The sequence below is a fragment of the Pipistrellus hanaki genome (genome assembly GCF_964339955.1).
Source record: "Pipistrellus hanaki genome assembly, chromosome: 17".
Classification (NCBI taxonomy): Eukaryota; Metazoa; Chordata; class Mammalia; order Chiroptera; family Vespertilionidae; genus Pipistrellus; species Pipistrellus hanaki.
In genome coordinates, this window is record NC_140519.1 from 9,646,799 (window position 1) to 9,665,214 (window position 18,416).

At 45.2% G+C, this 18,416-nt stretch overlaps 1 protein-coding gene across 1 annotated transcript in view; it reads left to right on the forward strand.

The window, feature by feature from the left end:
- WASHC5 (WASH complex subunit 5) overlaps nucleotides 1-17,286 on the forward strand; it is a 49,781-nt gene extending 32,495 nt beyond the window's left edge. The window contains exons 19-29 of the mRNA XM_084864819.1: nucleotides 904-1,083; nucleotides 2,229-2,353; nucleotides 4,547-4,709; nucleotides 5,066-5,168; nucleotides 5,256-5,335; nucleotides 8,397-8,500; nucleotides 10,647-10,776; nucleotides 12,226-12,322; nucleotides 13,055-13,208; nucleotides 15,795-15,882; nucleotides 16,898-17,286. Coding sequence (XP_084720945.1) covers nucleotides 904-1,083; nucleotides 2,229-2,353; nucleotides 4,547-4,709; nucleotides 5,066-5,168; nucleotides 5,256-5,335; nucleotides 8,397-8,500; nucleotides 10,647-10,776; nucleotides 12,226-12,322; nucleotides 13,055-13,208; nucleotides 15,795-15,882; nucleotides 16,898-16,954 — 1,281 coding nt within the window. The 3' untranslated portion in view covers nucleotides 16,955-17,286. The remainder of the gene's footprint in view (nucleotides 1-903; nucleotides 1,084-2,228; nucleotides 2,354-4,546; nucleotides 4,710-5,065; nucleotides 5,169-5,255; nucleotides 5,336-8,396; nucleotides 8,501-10,646; nucleotides 10,777-12,225; nucleotides 12,323-13,054; nucleotides 13,209-15,794; nucleotides 15,883-16,897) is intronic.
- Nucleotides 17,287-18,416: the final 1,130 nt, after the last annotated feature.

Sequence of the window (18,416 nt, forward strand, 5' to 3'; positions counted from 1 at the left end):
CTCCTAACAGATATCTGATAGCTGATTTTCAATACAATCAGTAGGTGTGCTTTTTGGTCATCTATTCATATTATGAAAAAATCCTTTCTAAAATTGGCACTGTTCTTTACCTGTTGATCCCCTAATATTTTTTTAATCCTCACCTGAGGATATGTTTTTATTGATTTTAGAAAGGGAGGGAGGAAAGAAGGGAAGAAGGGAGGAAAGAAGAGAGGGAGGGAAGGAGGGAAGGAGGGGGAGAGAGAGACAGAGAGAGAGAGAGAGAGAGAGAGAGAGAGAGAGAGAGCCTTGATGTGAGAGGGAAACATTGATCAGTTGCCTCCCCATACATACACCAATCAGGGATCAAACTATTTTGGTGTACGGGATGATGATCCAAAAAGCCACCAGCACCAGCCAGGGCTGATCCCCTAACTTAAGAGTTGAACTGATGTTTGTAATTCAGAGTTACTTCTTCTAGATACAGAACTTAAACATAAACCAGATAGGAAGTAAGTTTTTATTTTGTCAATGTACTAAGGAATATGGTAATTTTTCTCAGGAGGAAAAAGAAATAGGCCTAAAATTTATATATAGGGTACATTTCACATCAGGAAATTCAACTTAAAATAGTTGAAGTGTTTTAAAATAGATATACTCATTAAATAATGTGCGAGAAATCAGCATTAAGTTTTTTTTTATATATTCTTTTGTATGAGGCTTTCTTCCCAGGTAAATGAAATCTATTCCTTGAATGTCAGACCTTGGTTACCTCTCATCCTAGATGGGTAGGAAATGAGTATTTCCAAGGCTGTCTTGAACTATGAGTGTGGTCTCTTAGGGGATCATTTAAAGTCCAGTGTGGATATTAGTGGTTGACAGTCTCCTGCAATATGATAGAATTTGTGTTTCCCTTTTGCACAGACAAGTGAGTTGATGCCCAAGCTGAAAGAGTTGGGAGCGACCATGGACGGATTTCACCGTTCTTTTGAATACATACAGGACTATGTCAACATTTATGCTCTGAAGATTTGGCAGGAAGAAGTATCTCGTATTATAAATTACAATGTCGAGCAGGAGTGTAATAACTTCTTAAGAACAAAGGTATTTAAATACATTTTGAAATTCTTGACTATGTCTGTTATTTCTGACTTTTAAAATACATACCCTAGGCCTCAGAAATGCCAACAAGAAAGTGTGTTTAAACAGTGACTAAAAATCAGTAAGCACTAGAAAGTCACAAATACCTTCAGAGTACCTTCAGGAGCTGTGAGGGTTTCAGAGTTTATATGATGCCTGACCTCTGGGAGTTCACTGTCCTATGGAGAAAACATGACTAAATGGCTGCAGAATGAATCCGTTAGTTGTCATTGTTATAACTCAAGTGATTGAGAATTCAGAAGACTTAGGGGTCAGTTGGTTTGATCAGAGTATACACCTAAAAGCGGAATTGCTGGGCCATATAGTAATTCAGTGTGTAGTTTATTGATGAACCAACAAGCTATTTATCACAGTGCCTGCACCGTTTTTATTTTTACCAGCAATATCTGAGGGTTATAATTGCCTAATTCCTCCACATCCTTGCCAACACTTATTTTCCTTTAAAAAAAAAAAAATATATATATATATATATATATATATATATATATATATATATATATATATATTAGATCCATCCTAATTGGTATGAAGTGGTATTTCATGTGGTTTTGATTTGCATTTTCCAAATGACTAATGATGTTGAGCATCTTTTCCTGTGGTTTTGTTGTTTGTTTGTTTTCATCATTTTTATATCTTTCTTGAAGAAATGTCTGCACAAGTTCTTTGCCTGTTTTTTAATTGGGTTGTTTGAGCACCAAATTCTTAAGTATCACAGCTGAGAAGTTAGATTTTAGTAGTTAACAAGGAGCTACTCTATTAGCTTTTAATTAGGGAATTGATGATTCATGCATTGAAACATTAAATATCTTCCACCCTTAGGACATTTTGGATTTTTGTTATTACATTGACACATAGTAGGTCATGAGCCAAAAGCCACAATCCCTGTGTCTCTTCTTACTTATCCTCATTCATCTTACTTTCTCACAATTGTTTCTTTTTAAATAAATGTTTATATGGCATTTTGGAATGTAAGGAGCGCTCCTTGTCGCTCTTTATGCAATGTTATCCTTATAAACTATGTGGGGAAAGCATACCTAGGTTGCCTGGTCAAAGATGTACCAGATATTTGTTGTTGTTTTTTTTTCTAGATTCAAGACTGGCAAAGCATGTACCAGTCCACTCATATTCCAATACCAAAGTTTACCCCTGTGGATGAGTCTGTGACGTTCATCGGTCGGCTCTGCAGAGAAATCTTACGGATCACAGACCCAAAGTAGGTGCATCTGAACTCCACTGGCCTTGACCGGACAATCCAAGTCTACACATGTATTGCATATATTCAGGCCACAGCTTTGCTTATTGAAATTCGATTTTTGAGACCACGTATCTTCCTCAGTCCAAAAAAACAGAGATCAAAGCAACCCTAAGGTTTGTTTGGCCACCTAGGCTCCTCTCACTCACCAACTCACCATTTAACATTCTACTTGCTTGGACCAGCGAACATCCCAATATATAAAATTATTTTTTTTAATATATCCTATTGATTTTTTACAGAGAGGAAGAGAGGGGGATAGAGAGTTAGAAACATCAATGAGAGAGAAACATTGATGCCTCCTGCACGCCCCCTACTGGGGATGTGCCCTCAACCTAGATACATGCCCTTGACTGGAATCGAACCTGGGACCCTTCAGTCCGCAAGCTGATGCTCTATCCACTGAGCCAAACTGGTTTTGGCATCAAATTATTTTTTAAATTACAAATTGCTTATCTGTACCTAGTAGCTTTGGCGTACACACACACACACACACACACACACACACACACACGGTCTCGCACTTGTCGGTTCATCCTGGCCTTTTAAGATGACCCCTTGTTTCTTAGCCCGCACTGAGGCAGCTTTGATAGCAAGAACTAAACCTTTTCCTGAGCAGTTACCTGGTGCTCTCTTCCCAGAACCTGATCTGCGTTCTTTCACTTACTCATTACAAGAGTCTTATGAGGTAGGCTCTGTTACTCTTTCCATTTCAAAAATGAAGTGACTGAGGCACAGAAAAGATAATCACTTGCCCAGAATCCCAGAGTTAGTAAGTGGTGGACCCAGAATACACACCAGGAACCCAGCTCTTAAGTCCTATGGCGTTCTAGGGCAGATCACATAGGACATAGGTTTGCATGCAGTGGTCACAGTTTATAGAGTCACAAAAACTTGGTCAAAATTTCCCTTGTCAGTACGTAAACTTCATCCAAAAACCCCATCAGAAATGAGTAGTATTGTCTAAGAGTAATTGATCCAAGCCTTCTGGAGCTCCTCCTTTCTTGGTGCCCAAGAATTGATCACGAAATCCTTTCTAGAAAACTACCCCCTAAAGCCACACTAATAGCTACAGGGGGTCTAAGCAGGATAGGGGCTTTTGTGTCAGTGTTGACTTGGTCATCATTGCTGGGAGCCTCCGTGAATGATACAGAGTGCCAGCACTGGGTGATGGGGGGCGACCTTGAAGCCTGAAAGGTTTCTGTATGCAGTTCTGGAAATCTCTCGCTTTTCTCATTGACTTCCAAAGTTACACACACACACACACACACACACACACACACACACACAGTGCTCTCGGCTCTTACTACCTCCCAAGTTCCATTTCCATAAAGTCGCATTCTGGTTCTTAGAATTGGGCTTGTCATGTGTGGAGTTTGAAATTGCAGGGCTGGGAATCCATGCCAGCCCTGCCCGGTCAGACTCCCCAGGAATGGGCTTGGCCACCTGCTGTAACATAGTCTAACAGTGATCCAAGGTCCCGACCCCACAGTTGGAGCCATTAAAATGGTGGTTGAGAGTGTGGTGTTGGAATGGGGCCTCTCTGGGCCTCAGTTATCTCACCTATAAAGAAAGGGCCACTCCTACCGGGAGGAAGGAAAAGAGAGCCCGGAGGAGCTCAGCCCAGCTCCTGGCCTGGAAGGAAATACTGGCTGCTTATCGTCATGGTCCCGCTCCTGAGTCTGAACGGCGTCATTGTTGCTACCAGAACTGGGAGAAAAGAGGAAGTGGCTTGTCATTGTACTCTCAAGTGTTACATAGGATTCCAAGTTTCTTTCTTACCAGAGTGGAGATAACGCATGACTTGTCCCCAGTTTCTGGGAATTTAAAGAAAGACCCCACAAAGAGAGACACCTCAAGTCCTCCAGCCTGACACCCAGCCTAACCTTATCCTCTTGGCATGACTCCAAGCAACAGCCCAACCAGGGACATAGTGCAGGGCAGGAAAAGGGGGTGCAATGCATTGTGCCGCCCTGGTGCCCCGGGCATCGCCGTGAAGGTGCATATACTGGGTGCCCGGAGCCATGACCCTGCTGTTTTTCATGGCTGATGCCCCAAGCCATTGAGCCCTCCCATCTCTTAAGGATGGCTGAGGAGTCTCTTAAGGATGACTCCTCAGCTGCCTCTGGGCTTTGGGTGTGTTTTGTGTTGTAGACTGACATGTCACATCGACCAGCTGAACACCTGGTATGATATGAAAACGCACCAAGAAGTGACCAGCAGCCGCCTCTTCTCAGAAATCCAGACCACGCTGGGCACCTTCGGGCTGAACGGGCTGGACAGGCTGCTGTGCTTTATGATCGTGAAGGAGCTCCAGGTGAGCTCTGGCCCTCCTGCGTGTTTTCTGCTGCGCTGGGCGCGATGGCAGCGGGCCACGGCACTTCTCTTCCATCCTTTCCCATACTGACATGTAGATGAGACTCCGGTAGGTATGTAAGGACAAGAATGAACTAGAATTTTGAAAATAAAACTTTTTCTCATTGAAGCCAGCAACTAGCTCCTCCCAAAAGTGGGTGTTTCTGGTAGGAACCGGAAGTGGCTGCTTCCCGTGACCCCGGTTACAGCCTGCTGTGCCATAGGCCAGTCGGCTGCTGAATGTTTCGTTAACTGGAGTGCTTGCTCCTCTTACTCATTATATTTGGTCCTTTGACTTTTGCCTTCTTCTTGTTCTAGAATTTCCTCAGTATGTTTCAGAAAATCATCATGAGAGACAAAACTGTTCAGGATACTTTAAAAACCCTCATGAACGCTGTCAGCCCCGTCAAAAGCATTGTGGGTAAGTGTTCTGAAACTAGCCTGAGTTCAGCTGACACTGTAACCTTTCCACATTCACTAAATAGAAAATTATATTTTAACCTTTCAGCAAATTCGAATAAAATTTATTTTTCCGCCATTGCCAAAACACAGAAGATTTGGACAGCTTACCTGGAGGCTATAATGAAGGTATGTTGTGGAAGAAAGGGCGATAATGCTGTGTTTTTTAAATTATTAGTTTCTTATAATTTTGTTGCTCAAAGAAAACCACTCTTTTTTGTCATTAAAACAAAAATACTTGAGTTTGTCTTTATTTCTGTAATTTATTTGTCTCTTTACCTTCCTCTCTTAGAGCTGTTCTTGACTGTGCTTTTCATTGTCCTGTGGTTTTCTTTTTGCTCAAGGAATCTGTTTCTATCTGAAATGCCTTTTGGCAAGAAGTGCTTTCACACAGGAAATGGGAAATTAATAATCCATCTCACAAAAAGTCCATCCGTGACTGCTCTGTCCGGTTACAGATCGTTTATCTCCTTCCCCTCCTGACTGCAGAGATGCTAAAAGCCAGGTTCTCTGGGGCATAAATTGTCCTGACACTGCAAACAGGACACTGTGTCCCTGGAAATGAACAGGAAAGTGAAATGAGGAGATTAATTTGCTGGATGGAGATCAACATGTAGAATCCGTTCCCTGCTCTCCTGCCTGACACTGACGGATGCTCTGAATCTTCCCAGTGTCCTTCTCTCGTCGCTTGATGACCTGAGACATTCGACAGCCCGTTCCTGGCACTCGTTATGTACAAAGCATCGTCAGCCGTTGGGTTACACAAAGTTAAAAGAAACGCTACCTATCTCCTCAGAATGCCTACGGACAGTCTGTCTACTAGATTTCCTGCAGGAAAACTAGTTCATGGCTAACAGGAAAAGTCTAGAATGCCACAGGAATTTGCAAAAGTTCCATTCTCTTGTTTCCAGTGACAGGAACAAGAGAATGGAACTTTGAGTTCCATTGAGTCCATACTCATGGTTGTCTTGACCAAATTCACAATGTATTTCCCATCATTTCAGTGAGAGGTGTGTGTGTGTGTGTGTGTGTGTGTGTGTGTGTTTAATTTATTTAGAAACAAACCGAATAGGCAACACTAGGAGCCTTTGGTCTCTTGTTATGGAGCCTGATATTCCAGCCCCAGGTGACTTTCGGATACTGAGAGCTTCTTGGGTTTCTGATCTCGGGAAAATCTGGGCAGAGTGCGGAGTGGCCTGAGCCCGGACGGGCCTGCGTCTCCCTCTGTGGGAGCCAAGGGAGGCGCCGGGTTCCCAGGGAAGGTTGGGACAGTTTCTGCTTGGTGGCCAGGCAGGTCGAAGGCCGCTGTCCGTTATGGGCTGCGGTTCGTGGTCATTGCTGGTGAGTGTGCAGTAGCCAAGTATTGTGTCCTCGTGACCTTTGCCTAAAGCCCCAGGACAAGTTTGTCGCTTTGGAAATAATCTGCTGTTCAATAGTGACCAGAGCCACTAGGCATGTGTTGAGGTTGAACACCTAACACGTGTTTTGGAAGGTCGAGGAACCGAACCTTTAATTTTATTTCATTTCAATCATTTTAAATAGCCATATGTGGCTAGTGGCTGCTGTTTTTCTAGAGAAATCATGGCAAAAGTGATAATCCAAGTATCTCTAAATAGGCAATTACTAGTAAATGGGTAGGAGCTCCAGTGCTGTATGAGAGGCATGGGGGAAGCACCAAAAAGAACGTGCTGGTCACGGATTCTCGGGGAGCTTTAAATGAGAACAGGTTATGTTAAGCTGACTTTATTTGTGTCCATTTCTAGATTGGTGCTTTTAAGGGAACCCTTGACATAGACTCTATGTCATAGAGTATCTGGAGTTAAGCAAGGAATTAGATGGGCCAGATACAAGGTTAGAGGCACATTTTCAAGTGGCTTGCGAGTACCCACTATTTTCTTATTATATAAAATAATAAAATAAAATAAATATTATTTTTAAGCCAGGCTTGCCCTATCCTGTATTTTTCTGTAACAAACGGTTTCTTACTTATAAATAGCATTTTTTAAATAGGCTTTTATTTCCCTCACCCAAGTAGAATGATAGTCTGATAAGAATAATGGTCGAAAGCAATACATTTGAGGTCATTTAACACGTGTAACTGTTACAAGCTCCATTTACCTAAATGGTAATTTGTCCTTTTGTTTGTAGAGAAGGCCACTCTGTTTTTCTTAATTTTTCTCTGCTCCCAGCAACTCGGAGTAAATGTGTTCATTTCCCCTTTGTTGTTGCTGGTTTTGTAAAACAGCCTCCCCTCCCGCCCCTGCTCCCCATCACTAACCGCTTAGGGTTTACTTTCCTAGAATGGAACATAAGAAAATGACTGGCACAGAAAGTCTTTATGATGCCAACAAGTTTATGGGAACAGGCTGAGCTCTCTCTCAAAGCGACCCCAGAGACGTTTCTATCACCTAACATAGACCTGTCCAGGGTCATTTATTCTCATTGTTCCTTAGGAATTGCAGTGGTTGATGTGCTGTGCTGACATAACTGTATCCTAAGTCTGTTTTTAATAGTCTGATAATTACCTTTTGTTACATTTGGCTCCCATCATCCTATATGCTTTATGTTGTACACATGAAAGAATTATTCTGAGACAGGGTCTGTGTGCTTCACCAGATCCCAGTAGGGGTTCAAGGTACAAAAACAAGATTAAGGACCCCTAGATTAGGGGTTAGCATCGTTAGGGGACTCTCTTGGTAGACTTTATGTGGATTATTATTTTTTAACCCTGGTTATTACATGATGTTTATTCCTGAGTGATGTGGAATACCTATTCACCAAGCTGAGAGTATCCGAGGGAAATGGCATCCTTAGCGCTTGTTTAGATGCAGGCAATTAAAGGAGGTAGGGCTGCTGCTAGCAGCTGCTACACCTGGAGAGCTTACTCCCGAAGAGCAAACATAGCTCCTTAACTGACGCCTTTGACACTTGAACGCTGGGCATCACTGGCCCCTTTATAAAATACTGGGCCCCGGGCGACGCTGGGGTCGGCACATCGGAGGCCCCCCGGCATTCCTGTCCTGGGCTCTTGTGCTCCATCGGGGTGACATTGCTCTCAGCACGGAGAGCAGTCCCTCCGTTTTTTGGTGGAACATGGGATCCAGTGAGAAGTTGTCTTGGTGTTTGCCTCCTTACCCTCGCTCTGAGATGCCGACCTGTCCTACCTTTTCTTTCTCTTGCTTGTTCACAGGTTGGGCAGATGCAGATTCTGCGACAACAAATTGCCAACGAATTAAATTACTCTTGTCGATTTGACTCCAAACATCTGGCAGCCGCCCTGGAAAATCTCAATAAGTAAGTGCCAGCATTTGAAAGAGCCAGATTCTTCAGTGCCTACTCTTTAAGTTCTTTTGGGTAAGAAGGCTCTCTGGATGAATAGGCTGCCTTCCCGTGGATAAGCAAATCTGTTTCCTCAGTATTGTCCCTTGGGGTGTGTGTGTGTGTGTGTGTGTGTGGCTTGAAGGATTCATTTCTTCAGCCAACAAATATTGATCACTTAATATATACCAGACACTGTACTAGGTATTTGCACAGATTGAGAAAGCAATAACAGTTGGCCTCTGAACACCATGGGTTTGAATTGTTTGGGCCCACTTATAATGTAGATTTTTTTGTTGTTGTTAGCTTTTATTTTTTTATATATATATATATTTTATTGGTTTTTTACAGAGAGGAAGAGAGAGGGATAGAGAGTTGGAAACATCGATGAGAGAGAGTCATCGACCAGCTGCCTCTTGCACACCCCCTACTGGGGATGTGCCCGCAACCAAGGTACATGCCCTTGACCGGAATCGAACCTGGGACCCTTCAGTCCGCAGGCCTACGCTCTATATCAGGGGTCTTCAAACTACGGCCCTCGGGCCACATGCAGCCCGCAGAGGAGTCTGATCCGGCCCGCCAGGTTTTTTGGGGAGTCTGATCCGGCCCGCCAGGTTTTTTGAGCGCAGCCAAGGTGTTACAGTAGGAATTAGTAGTTCATATAGTCCGGCCCTCCAGCTCTCTGAGGGACCGTGATCTGGCCCCCACTTTAAAAAGTTTGAGGACCCCTGTTATCCACTGAGCCAAACCGGTTTCGGCTCTTATGACTTTCTTAATACTTTTCTCTAGCTTACTTTAGGAATCCGGTATATAATACATACATCATACAAAATGTGTTCATCAGCGTGTATGTAATCAGAAAGACTTCTAGTCACCAGTAAGCTATTAGTATTTAGGTTTTGAGGAGCCAGAGTTATACATGGGTTTCCGATTGCTCAAGGGGGTCCCTGTTGTTTGAGGGTCAACTGCTACCACTTGGCGTCCCACAGGCCTGAGTCACTGAGAGTCCTGTGGGCAATTAGGAGTGTTTTCTTTGCCAGGCGTGGCTCTGGGCATGCATCCTGGGTACAATCTTCCTCCCAGCAACCTGTTCTCATGTCAAGCTTTCTACTTAACACATTGCAGACCCGCAGTTTTATTGCTAGTGGCCAGATAACTTTCTATTGAAGAAGTACAAAAAATGTTTTACATAAATGTTAAAGACACTCTTTAAAATTAAATATCCCATTGCATTTTGAAGTTATTTATTACATGTTCTTATAAGCTAATATTTTTTATTTTATTTATTCTATTTTTAATATATATTTTATTAATTTTTTTACAGAGGAAGGGAGAGTTAGAAACATCATGAGAGAGAAACATCGATCAGCTGCCTCCTGCACACCTCCTACTAGGGATGTGCCTGCAGCCAAGGTACATGCCCTTGACCGGAATCAAACCTGGAACCTTACAGTCCGCAGGCTGATGCTCTATCCACTGAGCCAAACCTGTTAGGGCCAAGCTAATATCTTTTTAAAATATGATTGGCCACGAGCCTTAGAACAGAAAACACAAGAATTCTCGTGATCTGTCTGCAATGTGTTAAGATCAGTAATTCATGCTTCTTGGTCAAACAGCTCAGTCGGTTCATAAAACTCGAGTGGTGAAAGCATTTAATCTGGGTTAATTCCAGAAGATAAAGCAATTTGAGGTTAAGTTTTTCACGGATATCCAGTCGCAGGCCTGGCACTGGAGAAGGAGCAGGATCAAGCCCTGGTTTTCCAGAGGAGAGCACTGAGGCCCTAAAAGGTTACATCCAGTCTGTACTGACTGTTGTAAAACTCTGGGCATCTCTGCCGGGACCGGTTTGGCTCAGTGGATAGATAGAGCGTTGGCCTTCGGACCGAAAGGTCCTCGTTTCGATTCCAGGCAAGGGCATGTACCTTGGTTGCGAGCACATCCCCAATAGGGGGTGTGCAAGAGGCAGCTGATCGATGATTCTCTCACATCAATGTTTCTAACTCTCTATCCCTCTCTCTTCCTCTCTGTGAAAAATCAATAAAATATATTTAAAAACAAAACAAAACAAAAAACCTCTGGGCGTCTCTAACACGGATCTCCACTCTGTGTTTCTCCCACGCAGGGCTCTCCTATCAGACATCGAAGCCCACTACCAGGACCCCTCCCTGCCTTACCCCAAAGAAGATAACACCCTCTTGTATGAAATCACAGCCTACCTGGAGGCCGCTGGCATTCACAACCCTCTGAACAAGGTTGATGATTAAAACATAAAAGGGTGCGGTGGGAGACAGAGGTCCACAGAGGCGCTTTGGCCCGGGGAGCAGATCACTGGGCCAAAATCCTGGGAGAACCTGGGTTCAGATCCCAGCACCTCCCTCCGCTCAGGTCCCCGTCCCTCTGAGCTCCTTTTCCCCACAGGTAACAGGAGGGGGTGCTCACACCTCCTGCCTGACTCTGGCTGAGGGCCTCAGATGATAACGGTGTTTGTCCGAGCTCCTTAGGAAGCAAAACGGGCTCTGTCTGTAAGAGATTCCTTTTAGGTTTGGCCAGGGTTTGGGACTTGAATTGCAACCAAACGGTGGCATTGAACCTTCCTGCCCAACCATGTTTCCCTTGTGTCTGATGGTAATCACAATGGTGATCTGCGGCTCCAAACTCTCCTGCAGTTCTCACTTCCAGAAACCTCTGAGAACTGGACGTTTTTTCACAAGATGGTATCAGATCTCCTCTGGTGGCAACACCTGTTTCTGTGAATGTTCATGTTCTGGTGACTGATTATAGGGTGTTATCTAGCCCTTTGTAAAACCTACAATGTGTGAAATTTTGAAATCTGTATGATCCCCTGTGTTTTTTGGTTAAAAGATTATGAACCTAAATAGCAGCTCACATTTTCCGAATACTTACAACCAGCCAAGCACTGAAACGTGCCATTGTTTGGTGGGGAGCCCGATGCTCAGAGGTGGATCGTGTTTGCCGTCCCGATCATCTTGGCCCGGTGGATCTCGGGGTCACAGCAGTTCTGTGAAACACACGGTTGTTGGGGAAGGAGCCCAAGGCTCAGAGGTGGATCTTGTCCCTGGCTCCTCTCTAGCTAGGGTGGAGCAAGGCAGTCTAAGCTGAGTCCTGCTCCCTAGCCAGACGCAACCCTGTACTGGGCTGCTGGGAGGAGGGAGATGGCGGAGTAGCTGCCTCCTGCCAGGTGAACTGAGAGGGAGACTGCTCTGTGACACCGCCCAGGGCACAGCAAATGACAGGAGACATCAGCTGCTTTCTGCGTGTGTCCTGCCACATGCGGCCAGGTGGAGCTTTCCTTCCTTCTTCCCTCCTGCTTTGCCTTGACTCTTGTACTTGCTTTCCTTCCCAGCCCACCCTTGCTCATCACTCTTTTCCTCCCTCCCTTTGTTATGGCATTCAGAGGATTGTGAGTGTGGGTGTGGGTGTGGGTGTGGGTGTGGAGGGGTAACTGTTAATCTCTCAGCAAAGTTGTTCCTTTCCCAGAGGGCTAATTGTTATGTAGGTATTTATGTTTTCGGGGAACCAGTGATGTTAAACTCTGAAGGCAGCAAATGAATGGAACTTCCTAGTTTTAGGTGGTCAGAAAAGCAAATTGAAATAAGAAGGAACCCTTCCATTTGTAAGTGTGTTCTGCAGTATTGTGCAGTGTGGAAAAACATCCATTTTTTGTACCTTTCTCTTTCCAGATATACATAACAACCAAGCGCCTACCCTATTTCCCCGTTGTCAACTTTCTATTTCTGATCGCTCAATTGCCAAAACTTCAGTACAACAAAAACCTAGGTATGAGATGAATATATTATTTGCAATAAGTAATGATATCAATAGGTCAATAACTAACAAAACAGCTCTTTGCATAGAATGCTATGTCACATGAGATATTTTCTTAATTAAATGTATGTTTATTAGCATAAAATCTATCTCTTAGGGCCTCTGAAACTTAATGCCCCTCCATGAAATGGGCACAGTGGATTTCATATCAACCTACCATAGTCCACCTTTATTTCCAGTGATTAATTATTCAACCTGTATAATATGTGGGGCCTTGGCTTCTCTCCTTTCTGTAAAGTCTAGGCAGCTGATTATGCCTCTACCTCCTGCACACCCCCTACTGGGGATCAAGCCTACAACTCAGGCATGTGCCCTGACTGGGAGTTGAACTGTGACCTCCTGGTTCATAGGTCGATACTCAACCACTGAGCCACACCAGCCAGGCTCATTTATATTTTTTATATCTTTAAATTTTTCTATAATCGCTTGCTGTAATTATATAATCCAAAAGACAGAGTGATGGTAATTGTAAAACTGAGTAAGTGTTGTATCGTGTTGAATCCTTCAGACCACGGGCAGCCTCCACAATCAATCCCGGGTATAATTCAAAATTTGTCCAGGGTGATTATTCCTTCCAAAGTGTGGCCCAGACATGCTGACATTCAGGAGCGGCCCGACTGCATGGACGTCACCAGAGGCCAGCCAGAGGCCTGCATGTAACTGGGGGTCTGTGGTTCCTTGCAGGAATGGTCTGCCGAAAACCTGCCGACCCCGTGGACTGGCCACCGCTGGTCCTGGGGCTGCTCACCCTGCTGAAGCAGTTCCACTCGCGGTACACGGAGCAGTTCCTGGCGCTGATCGGCCAGTTCATCCGCTCCACAGTGGAGCAGTGCACCAGGTACGGAGGCCAGGAGGGACCCGTACAGGAGGGGCGTTCCCGGCACACCAGGTTCCTCTTAGTGCCTCGCCCGGTGGGTGGGAATGCGCTGCTCAGTAAAGCAAGTCAGGGCACATCTTCTTGTTTCAAGGAAACCAAGGTGGGCCCCTCCTCGCCTCTCCTGCCCAGGGCGCCCCAGGCACACTCACAGGGACGTTGCATGAATGAGTCAGGACCATGATCAGTGCGGGGATGCCTCTCAGACCTCGGGCTCCTGCGCGCTCTGGCTGGGCCACAGCCAGGGACTGCTCCACACCCTCGGTGGGAGGCAGGGAGCACGGCTGTCAGACGCTGGACACCCACAGCTCGAGCCCCGGTGTGTGATGAGACAGAAATCACACCCCAGTTCCTACTGAACACACGGCTTGTAAACCTGTCATTCTTGCCCCTCCCCGGAAAGTTATTGCGTGAGATGCTGGGTCCTGAGCCTCCTCCTCTGGTCCCCTAACGGCTCACCCCGGCTCACTGACGTTCTGCCACGTCACACATTCAAACCGGGAAGATGTGTCGGTGTGACTTAAAGACCGCGATGTCTTCCCATCCCTCGGACATCAGTTCGGAGGCCGTTTTCTTTGCCTCCTGCCACAGGCTGAGTCAGCTCTCAGGTGTCCTGGCAGGCAGTCTCCCGCCTCCATGGGACACACCCTTGGATGAGGCATTCATTACCTTTCAAGGCAACACCGGACACTGGTAAAGCCGTTCTCATCATTAAAAGGTTCCTGATTGCACACAATAAGCGGAACATGCCATCCCATCCCGGAAAACGTCATTCACTGGGCCTTCTACCCTTTGGAATTAGACAGAATTCATGCAGTCTCCTTCCTTTGCGCCATCACAAGTTGTTACTGTCACCGCTGCCTTAGGAGGTACGGGTGACCTCCCCCCCGGGGGGGTTCTAGTTTGTTACTAGTTTGACCAACCTAAAATGTGTTTTCCCAGATTCCAAAGCCCTGCCTTAGGGCGGACACCCCTTCATTCCAGGTCCTCAGTGCCCCTAGAGTCGCAGTACTGGGTCCTTGACATCCACTGTGTACCAGTGGCTGATTTTTATATGCGTTTTAAATCCTGCCATCTTTTCCCTGTGGGCCTCAACCAGGCCAGTCCTCCCGGTCTTATTTCATGGTTAGAACAACACTGGATATTTTTCTAGGACATGTGGTCAGCCTTTTTCAAAGAGCAGATTTATTTTTTAGCAATTGAGAAAGAGAAGAGCACTGGGAAGGATGGGGAAATCTCAATGATGAAATTGTCCCAATCACAAAATAAGGGCAATTGCAAAGGAAAGTGGCAGGTCCCGGAAATTTGATGCATCTCGCCCGGGGCCACGGGGAGAGGAGAGGAGGCCAAGGGCTCTTCAGGCGCACCAGGGCGGTGGTTTCCAGTTACCTCCCGCCCGCCCGCCCCCAGCCATAGTGCGCCATCAGTCAGGAGTTGGCGGGTCCACCTCCTGTTTCTTCCTCGCTAATGACTGCAAAGGAGTAAGAGTGGCTCTAGTTTGGTGTGTTCCCGGCAACCTGAGAGAGGTCAGTAGGTTACAGGGTCAAACTGCAGCTCAGGATTTCTGATTCGGCTAAGTGAAGTGACATAAGACTGGAGGTGTATGGAGATGCCTTCTTTCCCTGGTTCCAAGCGGGGCAAATATCAGTGTAGCTCTGGCCACACCTAAAAGCTGGAGAGCAGTGGGAACTTCTCCAGTTGTAATCATCATAAACATTCTTTTCAAAGCAAAAGAGCATTAGAGAGATACATCGGTAATCTTACCATTTCCATAGCATTCTTTATTTAGAAAATGCCAGTCTGTACAGAAATTGGAAAGAGTTCTCATACCTAAAGACTCATCTTGATGAAAGTAACGTAAGCTGCACCAGAAGGCCATCAGGCATTCTGCTGCATTCTCACTCTAGAGAGGGGCTGGCACTGTAACTGTGTGAATCAGTACATGAGGAGGATCCATGTGGAAAATGACAAGATGCCGTATTTACTTGCCATCTTCCAGTATACAGTCCTGGTCCAGGCACAGTCCCAGGTACTGGAGACAGAACTGTCAGACGTGACCCAGGCCCTCCGGAGACAGCACATGAACAACTGAAAATGTAAGGGGCTTGGGGGAGAGACAGGCACACTGAGAGCACAAGGAAAGGGCCATCCGCCCACAGGAGCAGGGCGATTGCACCGGGGAGGAAGTATCCACGCTGGGACTGGAAAGACGTCTAGAAGTTTACTTTCAAATAAGCATGCAGAGCGAAGGTAGCTGCAGAGGCTGGAGGGCGTGGGGAAACGTGGCCTGTTCAGGGGTCTGCCAGTCTTTGAACCATGAAGTGCTGAGGGATACCAAGGGGTGAGTCCAGACAGACGGTCGGGTCCTTGTGAACCTAGGAGTTCATCCTCTATGCTAAGACAGGCGAGCAGAATAATGACTTGGTGTTCTTGCAGGTGTTTCTTCTTTGACGGCGTTTAGTAATCTGTCATTGAGTTCGTATTTCAGTATCCTGACTGGGGGTCTCCCATGTGCAACGCAGTTAAATGATCCCGAGTGTTCCGTTACAGCCAGAAGGTCCCTGAAATGCCTGCCGATGTTGTGGGTGCCCTCCTGTTCCTGGAGGATTATGTTCGGTACACAAAACTACCCAGGAGGGTGAGTGATATATAAAGATCAGCATTATGTCCTTTTTGTAAAAAGGTGGTATTGAGTGGCCCCGACTCTTAGGAGTGAAGCCCAGTAGCTCATTCTCAGGGGCTGCCTGTGCCCTCGCCACTGCTCTGCCCACAGCTCTAAGTCGCCCTTCCCTCTCCACCATGCTAAGAGCTTCCGCAAGGAGACAGAATGTCTACCACACCCCTGGCAGAGCTTCCCAGTTCAGGAGGGGAGAAGTGCAGTCCAGGAGAGAATTCCTTCAGTGCCAGGGTAGAGAAATAACCAGGTGTGGTTTGTTCTCTCCATGTAACCAGTTTAAGTTCACGCCACAGCTAAAGTTACATATGACCACTGTTCCAAAAATGACACACCCCTTTTTACCTTTTAAGAATTGTTTTCCTAAGTGTGTGTGTGTGTGTAATCTGGAAAAATGCAGTACAAAATAATTATCAGTGTAGTTGAGGGATTAAGATCAGATTTTCTTATACTCCTGCATTTGTTATATTTCCTCTAATTAGCAGGTAATACCTTTATAATAAAATTTAAAAAAAATTAAGCACTGCTTTTAAAAATTACCAATTTCCAGCATAAGTACCTAGCTCTACAACCCATCCCATTTCCCCCTCAGGGTTTTCCCTAAGAACAGCTAAGGAAAGGGGGCCTTTGGGGGCCTTCTCATCCCCCTCTGGCTTGGTCACTTGCCAGACTTCCTGATCTTCCTGGAGATATTACCCCTATTACTTCTCCGCAGATCAAAGTGCCTTTAAGAGTTCAGGTTTGCAGGCGGGGGACCTGGGCAGCATCCTGAGATGTCAGCAGTGCCAAGATAGATACCAGGGTAGAGAACACCAGGAACAGAAGTGTAGTCTCAAGGCCTGGCCCACCACTTGAGGCCAGTGCTCCAGGGATTCCCGCTGCTCTGAAGGATATCCTCATTGCTTTAGTTTTCATATGGAAAATGTTGCATGTGTTCTGAGTAACACTATAAATAATTTAACTCATTTTTTAATTTTAGGTTGCTGAAGCACACGTGCCTAATTTCATTTTTGATGAGTTCAGAACGGTCCTGTAACTTTTCTTCTACTTCTTCGATGAAAGGATTATCCCTAAATCTTCCCACCATCACTAAAATGAATTAAGAGGATGAAACTCAACTACCCACATAAACTGCATGTTTTCCCCTTAGCGTGGGAAACATCAGACATTCTGAGTAAGATGTATCTCATGGAAAAAATAGACTTGTTTAAATCATGGTATTATATGCAATTTATATCATGTAGAAGCAGAACACACTTTTGTACTGCCTTTTACAAATGCTGGATGTACGTATAAATTCATTTAGTTTTATGTTCTAAAGAACTGTTTGTGCAACTCCAGATTTTCAGTAAAATAGTATTGCCAGTACCCAGTGCTCCTGTTTATTCAAAAATTATGTCTTCACTGTGCAAACACCTTGTCTGGAAGGTCAGATGAATCTGGCAGGTCGTATCGACACACCCAGGACAGGCTGGCGGCTCCTGGTGATAGTCAAACTACCAGCAAATGCAATGACCACACAATCTGTGGACTGCAGACCAAGGAAGTTTCTTAGTGTCCATGGCTCACAGTCCCTCTTCTACTCCGACACCCTCAGGGCTGGCTTCCAGCATCTCTTCTAAGAAAATGAGTTTTTGAACAGAAAACAGAACTTTGGGAACCAAAGGACTAAGTAAGCCAGATACTGCTAAATCAAGGCAAAGTGATGGATGCAAATGAGTCCACTAGTGAAGTTGGCCAGAGAAAAAGTTTTCCAACTGAAAGAACTTAAAAGTTAAAAAAGATAAAACCTTATTAATAAAAGCTTGCATGAGATTTTAGCCCTACTCGTCATTACTTAATAGTCCAGGTTATATTTTACTGCTCTGATTTCAGGGGAGCATTTACTTTAGTGATATTGGGATTAACTCACAGAAGTCTATAATCTTTTCAAATACACCATAAACTTGGAAAAATATAATTGATTTTAAGGCATTATACCAGGGGTCTTCAAACTTTTTAAAGTGGGGGCCAGATCACGGTCCCTCAGAGAGCTGGAGGGCCGGACTATATGAACTACTAATTCCTACTGTAATACCTTGGCTGCACTCACTGCCCAAAAAACCTGGCGGGCAGGATCAGACTCCCCTGGGGGCTGCATGTGGCCCGCAGGCCGTAGTTTGAAGACCCCTGCATTATACCAAGCATTACAAGTGCTTTTGGTTCATTCACTGTTTCTTCAAACAGTCCTACCTGGCTTATTAATGCTCTACAGTGGACCTACAAAGCCCTTGATTGCTTTCCTGTATGAATGTGTAAATGTGATTATTTTCCAAGAACTCAGAAAAGAACCTTATAACACTCCCTCCCTGGATAGATGAGGAAAAGCAGATCCAGAGGCTTAAGGCAATTTCCCCAGCATCAGTGTCAGAACAGGTTTCTCTGCATTTCGCATGCCACTGTGATCTTCTTTCCCATCACACTGAAGCTACGTAAAGAAGTCCACAACAAGAAACAAA